The sequence below is a fragment of the Apteryx rowi genome, unplaced genomic scaffold, assembly GCF_003343035.1.
Source record: "Apteryx rowi isolate R43461 unplaced genomic scaffold, aptRow1 scaffold_1154, whole genome shotgun sequence".
NCBI lineage: Eukaryota > Metazoa > Chordata > Aves > Apterygiformes > Apterygidae > Apteryx > Apteryx rowi.
In genome coordinates, this window is record NW_020447369.1 from 66,792 (window position 1) to 77,630 (window position 10,839).

General features: G+C 42.5%; 1 protein-coding gene across 1 annotated transcript; it reads right to left on the reverse strand.

The window, feature by feature from the left end:
* Positions 1-7,694: 7,694 nt before the first annotated feature.
* On the reverse strand, positions 7,695-8,618 carry LOC112973147 (olfactory receptor 4M1-like). Its single transcript, XM_026080640.1, has one exon. It carries the CDS (start codon positions 8,616-8,618, stop codon positions 7,695-7,697), a length of 924 nt encoding a protein of 307 aa, XP_025936425.1.
* Between the last annotated feature and the right edge of the window lie 2,221 nt (positions 8,619-10,839).

Genomic DNA, 10,839 nt, shown 5'->3' on the forward strand with positions numbered 1-10,839 from the left:
GGAGAGCAGTGGATGTTGTCTGCCTTGACTTCAGCAAGGCTTTTGACACTGTCTCCCATAACATCCTCATAGGCAAGCTGAGGAAGTGTGGGTTAGATGAGTGGACAGTGAGGTGGATTGAGAACTGGCTGAATGGCAGAGCTCGGAGGGTTGTGATCAGCAGTGCAGTCTAGTTGGAGGCCTGTAGCTAGTGGTGTCCCCCAGGGGTCAGTACTGGGTCCAGTCTTGTTCAACTTCTTCATCAGTGACCTGGATGAAGGCCCAGAGTGCACCCTCAGCAAGTTTGCWGATGATACAGAACTGGGAGGAGTGGCAGATACGCCAGAGGGCTGTGCTGCCATTCAGAGAGACCCGGACAGGCTGGAGAGGTGGGCAGAGAGGAACCTCATGAAGTTCAACAAAGGCAAGTCCAGAGTTCTGCACCTAGGGAGGCATAACCCCATGCACCAGTACAGGTTGGGGGTTGACCTGCTGGAAAGCAGCTCTGCGGAGAAGGACCTGGGAGTGCTGGTGGACACCAAGTTAAGCATGAGGCAGCAATGTGCCCTTGTGGCCAAGAAGGCCAATGGTATCCTGGGCTGCATCAGGAAGAGTGTTGCCAGCAGGTSGAGGGAGGTGATYCTCCCCCTCTACTCAGCCCTGGTGAGGCCCCATCTGGAGTACTGTGTCCAGTTCTGGGCTCCCCAGTACAAGAGGGATGTGGCACTACTGGAGCAAGTCCAGTGGAGGGCTACCAAGATGATTAGGGGACTGGAGCATCTCTCCTTTGAGGAAAGGCTGAGAGAGCTGGGTCTGTTTAGTGTGGAGAAGAGAAGACTGAGAGGGGATCTTATCAATGTGTATAAAGATATTGAGGGAGGGTGTCAAGAGGGCAGGGCCAGACTCTTCTTAGTGGTGTCCACAGACAAAGAAAAGAGGCAACAGGCACAAATTGAAACAGAGGGAGTTCCCTCTGAACATGAGGAAAAACTTGTTTACTGTGAGGATGACTGAGCACTGGAACAGGTTGCCCAGAGAGATTGTGGAGTCTCCATCCTTGGAAATATTCAGAAGCCATCTGGACATGGTCCTGGGCAATTGGCTCTAGGTGACCCTGCTTGATCAGGGGGATTGAACTAGATGATCTCCAGAGGTCCCTTCCAACCTCAGCCATTGTGTGATGCAGTGATTCTGTGTATTTTTAGTAGACACATTCAGGATTTCTCGGCGTTCCCTTTTTCCAAGAACACAGCACTTTGAAAGGGTGTAGAAGAGGTGGGGGATTCGTCATGGTGGTTTCAGTCAATTACACTGTAGTTGCCTATATCTGAAATAGTTCCTTTGACTGTCTTTATAGACAATGAAGAGGAATTAGCATTTGACTTATTTTTGATGCCTACTAGATGTTTACTAGATAAATCCAGCCTGCGATATATCCTGTCCTGAGAGAGGATTCTCAAACAGGAGATGAGGGACACCTCTCTGGAAACAGTGATTTCTTCCTGTGGAAGGAGGACAATCAGATTATGCTTGGTAAATTAGAATAGAGGAATCCCAACAGCTGAGCAGTACAACTCTTTCTGTATGAATTGTCCCCTCACTGTCCAGAAGTCAGTCATTTCCACATCACCTGAACCTGGGCAGGTGCTGACCTCTGACATATCTGCAGGCACACTATTTGGCCTGGTTTTGTTCCTCTTAGGAACTGGAAGCAAATGCTCTGTCTAAAGTCCCTCTTTAGCCCTTAAGTCCTTGCAGGAGAACAGATGGGCTGCTGATTACTCCATAACTGGCTCCAGTTGTCTGGGAAGGCACCTTCAACAGAGATATCCTGAATGTCTTATTCAAACAAAAAAATTTGGTTACTGGGTTAGTCCCTTCACTGTCAAAGAGTATGAACCACTTTTTCTGACCCTATCCCTGCTGCCACAATACCTCATCAGGCAGATTTGTGGAGTGACACACCTATTTAGCCTCCTATATTGCCTTCACAGTCAACAAAGAGAAATAGGAACACATGGCAGGTGATCCACCTCATTACCTTTACGCATCTTGCTTGTGATGAGAGAAATCACACGGCAGAAAGGCTACTTTCCTGTCATTACCCTTACACAGAGTTTACACAATAGCTCAAATGCAAACATCCAGTTGGTATCCATCAGCTAACTATTGTCAGTGGAGGCCTTGTGGAACATACCACCCAGCCTCCAGCTGCTGCCCCAGCTGTACGAAGTCTGGTGTCATATTTGCCAGTCCCATGGAGACACCTTAGATACTGCTGGTGTCACTGTATGTTTAGGTACCCGAATCACTCTCTCACTGTCTAAAGTTAGGTGAGATGAATCCCCAACATGTTGGACATGTGTGTGCCATATCAATATTGCTGTGTAGGAAAGGATGAGGAGGAAGTGGACAAACAAATATTTATATATACATATAAATAATTTTTTTTTTTTTTTTTTTTTTTTTACTTATATATAGATATATACAACAGGGAGCTGAATGTCTTTCAGTGTTCTGTCACATGATACAGATCTCTCTCTGAAATGTCTTGATGGTCCTTTGGGGTCTAAATACAAAAGGTCTAGAAAGGTCCAGGACATCACTCAGGAATCTCAGTCTCAAACTTGGCATAATGGAAGCAAGAGGCACAATTTGACATTGTGAACTATGCATGACTGGAGTTTTTAACCAGGCAAACACAAAGGCATTAAAAAAAAGGAATAGTTTTATGATAGCCTAGGATGGTAAAATAATATCCTTTCTACACTACATAAAAATGTGTTTGGAAAAGATGACACCAAAAGTACCAAATCCAGCACTTTATAAATAGTAATCAAAAGCTCACAATATATCTGCCCTGAAATATTGCATATCTACAGCTCCTTACCTGCACAGAAAAACACCCAGGAGTCCTCAGAGGTAAGGAAGAAGGGGGATAGCAGCAGACGCTGGGGGGAAACATGGTAGGAAGAGGTGAGGGCATGCCTGTTTTCTGCTTCAGAAACTTTTATTTTTCAACGGTTTTTATCTGGACTTATACTTCATACCTTTTAAACCTCCAGATAAAATGTATGGTTCTGAGGATGCATCACCAATTTGGTTCCAGGGCTGTGGCTGTGTTGTCTGGTCTCTCTGTATTTCAGAATGGGAAGGAGGAAGGGTAGATTGCCATCATTTTAATTTGGAAAGAAGAGCACCTGAGGATCCCTCTCTACTCTCTCTCTTGTCTCAGATGTGTCTGGTTCACAGAAGGATTCATGGGTTCTGCCAGCAAGTACTTTCTTGCTGGCCACCAAGTAAACTTCTATCTGTTCACAGGCCACTCTGAGCAGGTCCCTCACCCTCAGATGGCCCTGGAGAATCATCACCTTGTCATGCCTGTCCATAACCCGCTCACAGTGGCAGGAAATCTCCATGAAACACACAGATAGCCTCAGCATATATATCTGCAGCTTGTTCCAGAAGAAGATAGACTATTTCTGCTCCATGGGCATTAGCATCCAGCTATCTGAACACATGAGAATGGAGATAATTGACACACTGGTGGGGAACACCAGCTCCTGGCGGTAGACTGTGCATCAGAACAGCAAATCCTATGAGACACACCCTGAGTCACAAACTGCCCCCTCCATCCCCCATCAGGGGGATAGGGACTTCTATTATGCAGAAAGTTTCTATGGAAAAGTGTGGCCAATGTCTACAAACTGATTAAAAGTCTGCTTCAGAGGGTCACAGAGAACAGAGAAAATGTCACTGAAGCTAAGTGGCACGAGGAGAGCCACCTCAAAAAGTACCTCCTGTATCCTAGATCCATGTACCTGCTCTCCCCAGAGCTCTACCGGGATGAGTAATTGAGCAGGCCCTGCATCATCCTGGTGAAGAGGCTATCCTCCATGTGCAAGGGCTTGCACGAAGTCAAATTCTGATGGGAGGAGGAAGACCAAGAAGGGAACATGTGCCTCACTCTTCCTCACTTAGATGTATTTTATGCAACTGGGACTGGTGATGTTGAGGAAGTCACACTTGGATATACCAGTGTTGTAGCAGATCAGATCTTAGTAACTATGTGATGAATAGAACAGTTTATAGAGGAGATATGCGGAAAAGGCATCATTAGAGGGATTTCCTCCTTAACTTCAAGTGTCTATATTGCAGATGTCTCTGYCTAAGCGAATCATTTGGACTCCATTATAGCTGATGCAGAGAAATAGATATTTTTGTGAACAATCAATTTAGTTTTGAAATACACATCTGAAAAGCCCACGAGTGACATCGCTGACCAAAAAGGGACATGAGATAACTAGGTCAGGTGTAAATAGGTGCAGTTTAAAGACACTTGAGGTTAGGTGAGATAAATCACAGCCAGCCCATGAACCATGTATTGGTTCCAATACCTGGATTATTGGTTTGCCAGCCCTTCCACCTGGTCTGACTTTCTGGTGGGTCTACCAACACTTTATATGACTTCCAGGAAGTTTTTCTGCTTTGTTTTCCTCAGTTTATTCTTGCCCTTCTTTGTCAGTCTCATTTGCTGAAATGTAAAATCTTTTTCTGATGACCTCTGTGCGGCACTAGGTATAATAGAGCTCAAGAGAACAGGCTGCAGAGTTTGTGAATGGTTCTGGTGGCCTGTACTTTGTCTGTGGCTTCACCCTGCTAGCAGGCATCAGGACCTGACTTTTAACGCACACAAAAAAAGTGTAGAGTGGAGTTTTCCAAAGTGCCTCACTGTGAGTTTCATCTCACTTAATCTGACAAAAGCTGGACAGCTAGGCTTTCCACTTCAGCGATGGAGAGAGATTTCTGAAGGCAGTTCACTGGAGCTATCTGAGATTTCATCTCTGTCAGATCATAGAATGACATAGCATGCCAYAGCATGCCATAGATTGTGTAGCTGAGGTGATTTATACTATGGAAGTGCCAGTCTGACTGCATTGGCTACATCTACTTTTTGATTTGCTCCAGGGATCAAGCCCTGTTCCCCAGGGGCTTATCCATGACTTACGTACACACTGCTCATTACTCCTCCACCTCCCACCCACAGAGGTCTGGGCACTTCCACACTTTAGGTCTCTTAGAATGATCCCCTCTTCAGTGCTTATCCCACAAGCCTTTTCGCCGCCTTCTCTGCAGGACTGTGCACATAGTCTAGCACTGTGAAGCTAATCTGCCATATCCCTATAGGCAGACCAGCTCATTCTTCCAGTCACGAATCATCTTCCGCCTCTTCCAGATCTCAGATTGCACAAAGCATCCTGTGATAATGCCCGAGCCTGCCTCCTAACCCCTTGCAGCCTATGCTGAGACCTGATTTTTGCCATACACGGCAATATGATTTTTACTGTTTCTTTGGTGTTGCTATTGTCTAGGATAGTGGGATTGTGCTCCATATCTTGCTGTGTTTATGCTTTCATAGCACAACAGTGAGGGGCATGCTGCTGACAGAGGGGTAGGGTGAAAATACAGAATGCCTCCTAAGATGGTGTTGGAGAACTAGACTGGAAAAAGAGTTTCTTGTCCAATCCATTCTGTCCATGTGAGCCATTCTGGACTGATGTAACTGAGGAACCACTTCCAGGTTTTGTACAGGAAGGGCTAGTTGTTCTGCTCTAGGAGGGATCCCAGGAGGAATCCAGCATCCATACATCAGGGAAGATGAAGGGATCAAGATGTGGGGTGAAGCAGATGCTGATCAAAAGTAGGAATGTGACTGCATCCAGTGATAAGAGGAGCCTAGGAAAATCTGCATACCTGTATACAGGAGTCCACAGAAACAGAGAGTCAATAGATAGAAATTTGCTTCTCTAGCAGGTGCATCATTCTRTCTTAAAGGATGGAGTGGAGAGAGGCTGACAAGTGTAATGAACATTCTAGATATCTAAATGTAGACTGACAAATCCCACACTCCCAGGCAATTTGTCCTACACTCCTACACCTATGCCAAACAGACAGGTTCATACACAAATACATAGCACAGCCAAACACTTCTAGAGAGGGTTATAATTTTTTCAGAACACAGATTTGTTCAAACCCCACAACTGAAACTTCATAGTCACAGACTGCAAAGAAGACAACAACAATGGCTACTTTGGAATGTACTCATGAAATCATATGAACATCTATGTGTAAATTCCAATATTTGAGCAGATATTTAACCTTGTCAGAGGTTTTTGGAGTGGAGTTTTATATATATATGTTTTCTGTGTTCTTGATATGTGGTATTTGCTTCAGTGATCACTGTTTCAAGCTGGGATTTTCAAATGCTCTTTATATATGTATATATATATATGTATATATAAAAACAAACTTGAAGTCAATGTATTTCTGTGAAAAGATTTATTTCCTGAATGTAAACTCTAAAATTGTACATAATTGTACTGGCTGATACGAAGTTTGCAGTTCTGACTACTCCCCATCCATAGCATACCTCCAGAATTGCTTGCAAGCAGTTCTGGACCTCTGTCATTTTAGCCCTCTGGTCCTTGAGGATGAAGAAATGAAAGATGATATTAAGGCTCATTTAGAAATGTCAAAGCATGAAGAAAACAAGAAAAGCAATTTTATCCTGGAGTTAATAAGGAGAAAATCAGATAAGCCAAAGAAAATTTGTCTTTTTTCAGGAATGAAAACTTGGGAAGAGGAGGTCTATGATTCCATGACGGAGAACACTATGATCTGTGGGGGTGCAAGGCTTTCTGAAATGTTGTTTAAGGACTGTTCTTTGTGGRTGGAGCCATACTTAGTACACTCTGCGTCTACCCTGTCCATGGTGTCTGCACTGCAGCAGAAAAACCTTCCTTTCTGAAATCCTAATTTCCTCACAAAGGGAAATGTTTTGCTGATTTCACCTTGGAATCAAACTAAGAAGTAATCAATGTGGATGACAGGACGAGTACTAGGGGCAGGATAGAAATGTCTAAGGCATGGTTTATTCCATCCTAAAGTTGACACTAAAAGTGGGTTAGCTGAATTGTTTCCTATAAATGCCGATTGGTTGCACAGGAAGTCTTAGGTGATTAATTCAGACATAGGCATCTGTTCTGCAGATGCCTATGCTTGGATAGATGAATCCTGTAGTGACTTCCATAAGGCTAAGTCCATATTGTCTTTGATTTTTACTTGAATGTTGACTTTTGATACCAGATTTAAGTGGCCCACCTATGCTGCATGAAAAGGCAAAGCATGGCAATGAGCTAGATCATTCAGGCATTTATGCATTCTCCCTTCACGGAGAGACAATCAGTTCACTCAAGTATAGAGTCATGTCAGAGGAAGGCAGTGCAGACTGTCAGAGATTCAAATCTAAGTTGAAATCGTGAACATGCTTGCTACCTAACTTTGGCTATCTGCATCTAGGCACAGAAAATTTCTTCTCAAAAGCTCATTCATGATTCTATAAATGCTGCCAGACACTTGCCAGATAATTTCTACAGAAATGCTAATAGAACTTTAACAGCAGAACTTCATTGCATAACTGAGTTAATTCTTCTACACAGGATAGTCCTCCTCCAAGTTATTTGCTACAGGTTTTAGAGGCATGCTAAGGCTTTTTAATAGATAGTAGGAAATTATTCAGTGCTTACTTAACATATGTATTATGTAGTTATATAACATACACTATGGAGCTGTTCCTTAGAAAATTGTACTAACAAACCAAGCAAAAAATATAAAAACCTTTCATTTCTTTACTTCAAAATATTTAATTTTCCACACTAAAGTATGTGTTTTCTGATCAACTTCCACATAGAGCTTTTGATCTCCCTGTTCCGCAAGGTGTAGATCATGGGATTGGTCAAGGGGAAGATGACTGTATGGAAAACAGCAACAATTTTTTCCATCGGGACAGTTTGGAAAGGTAAGCCATAGATATACGTAGCTGGGCCACACATGACAAAGACCACAATGATGTGGGAAACACAGTTCGAGGCTACTTTGCTCTTTCCCTTGGAGGACTGTGCCTGGAGCTTCAGCAGCAGGACAGTGTAAGAGATAAGGAGAAGTGCAAAAGACATGATGATGACAGCTCCATTGTTGAGGAACATCAGAAGCTCCACCATGTAAGTGTCAGCACAGGCCAACTTAACCAGCTGATGGATGTCACAGAAGAAGTTGTCCAGGACGTTGGGGCCACAGAAGGGGAGATGAATGGTGAGAGCAAATAGAATGATACCATGGATGAAGCCCCCACCCCATGAAGCTCCAACTAGGACACAGCATACCCTTCGGTTCACAAGTCTGGTGTAGTGGAGAGGTTTGCAAATGGCTACATAACGGTCATAGGCCATGGCCATGAGCAGGAAAGCTTCAGCTGCTCCCAGGAAGTGGAGGAAGAAAAGCTGAGCCATGCAGGCGCTGTACGAGATGGTCTTACGGTGTAAGAAGAGGTCAGCTAACATTTTGGGTGGGGTGACAGAGCAGTAGCAGATGTCCAAGAAGGCCAGATTGGCCAGGAAGAAGTACATGGGGGATCCCAGTTGGGAATCCCTCTGAACTGTGAGAACAATAAGGATGTTGCCTGGCAGAATGATCATATAAAAGAGTAGGAAGAAGAAGAAGAGAACCATCTGAACTTCGTGAGTTTGTGACAATCCCAACAAGACGAACTCTGTAACCACTGTATAATTCCCTTGCTCCATTTCCACTGTAAAGAACCCTGAAAAACAGACAGAAATCATGGAAGACAAATGCCAGTGCAAAATTACAGAAGTGTTTAAGCAATATCTRAGACATATTTAGATTGCGTAAAATAGACACCCTTTGCCCATTGCCTACCTTTAGGGAACTCCTAGTGGTGAAATACTTGATCATCAGTAATTTAGATTAATTAAAATTAATTTACTTTAGTAATTTATATGCCCCTACTAACTTGGGCATTTCACGCACCTCCATGCGTCTTCAGATGTTCCATATTTTCTCTCTTCCCTGAGAACTGGCACCTGGATGGAACATAGGTCATAAAGTATCAGTCCATTCTCCCATGGTATAGGCTAATTTTTGTGGTTTACAGTGTAGATGTCTTCATCTGACCTAGTCCTTCTCTTCTTGACATAAAGAAGTAGGCTCTTCTAGGGTGTGATACATTTCATTTTAAGGCAGACAGCTAAAGAAGGCTAGATGAAATGCACTCTAAAATTACTTGATTAACCTAAAATTACTTCTTTGATTATAAAGGGAAACTAAGTATAGATTACTCACATCTGAAGAAAGGAGTATGAATACCTTGGGGTGAATTCATCTGACAATTACAAAGTTATTATTTTCAATTGGACAATCTAAAATGTCTTTATAGCTAATGGTGTTGGTTTAGCCAGTGTCGGTATAGCCAGTTCAGGAAATGACTTGTTTCATCAGATATTTTCTCTAGAATAGTCCAGTTCAATTATTTTTTAAGAGTCCATTTTCCCAATTGTCTTTAAAGGGAACTAAGGATGCCTAGCTCACATACAGACTTCTAACTTTGTTCACAGAAATCCCATAGTGGTGTATGATTTTCCAATGAAGTCAATAGAACACTGGGAACATAAATAAAAGTCCATTATCTAAATATCATTATGAAATTACTCCTCTGTGAATCAGCATGAAGCCTGTCTGGAAAACAAATTGACATTTTCAATGGAATGGGCCAAATTATTTCATTTTCTTATCTTTTGAATTGAACTCTGAATGTTGCCTCCTCCCTCATGAAGATTATGAAAATTTGTCAGATTTTTTTTAGAAATCTTTCCGGTTATTTTAGTCCTTTTGTTTCCCCTGCTTCTTTTTCTTCTTTAGAGTCAAGGGAAGGTTGTATGAGGTTTTTGCTTCCAATTTTTTTTTAACATCTTTCTTCCATTTTGCTACAAAGAAGGTATGTTTGCATGCATGGCTGTCTGCACATTACTGCATTATCGGCTTGGTCAGCAGAGTTGATATAGAGAATAGCATGTACTGAAAATAAGGGACAAAATACTCAGACCTGTAAGTAGCATTCAGTTTTAGAACAGTTATGGTTTATCTCCAATAACAAGACCAGTAAGAAATAAAATTGGTCTTGACAGCTGAAATTAAAAAAAGAAAAAAGATGGGGGGAGGGGAGGGGGAGAGAAAGTGACAAAAATAGTAAAATAAAGAAAAGGAAAGGAAAATAAGAAAGGATTAGAGAAAAAGAAAGAGGAAAAAAAAMCCCTTATGTCACTTTTTGATATTTCCTTCAAATGTCAAAATTTCATGCCATGTCTTGAAATAAAAAATTTTTTTTTTCTTGGCATTCTCTGTGTTTTCGCCATGTCTTACTTTGTTACTTGGATAGCTGAAGGGCTGGTTATGCTGGACCTGTGCATAAAATGGTCCATCTTATCCACTATTGCATTTCTCAGCTGACTGGGAATTCTTATTRCAGGCACCTGGAGCTATGTTTCTCTTTGTCTCACTATAATTCTCTCTCAGTGTTCTGATCAGCCTTGGAGCTAATCTAACATCCCTTGCTGTCCTATCACCTGAGAACAAGATTCCAACAGGAATTTTCCACTCCACGCTGCTGTTCTGTATCAGACAGATCCACTTAATCCAGTACAACCCTCTCTCCTCACCTTTACTTTCTTGCACAGGCTTCTATGCCGAATCTCATCTTCTCTGGCTTTTTATCCATGACTCACTTGCACTGCTTTGTATTCTCTACTGTCCCTTGCTCAGCCCTAACCAGCAAAGAACCAATCAAGGTTACTACCTCCTTGCTGTTCCCTGCTTTCCCACTTCAGAAAGGTGGTTAATATTTCTGAACTTTTCTGCATACTTCTCCTGTGATACCAAACTGCCTGCATCAGTATTCTCTCCATTCTACAAATGAAGATAATGATTTACCCAGTCTTCCTTCCTCAG

Bases quoted from the DNA above. Each gene is read 5' to 3' on its own strand.
- LOC112973147 (XM_026080640.1), bottom strand. From the start codon at position 8,618: ATGGAGCAAGGGAATTATACAGTGGTTACAGAGTTCGTCTTGTTGGGA.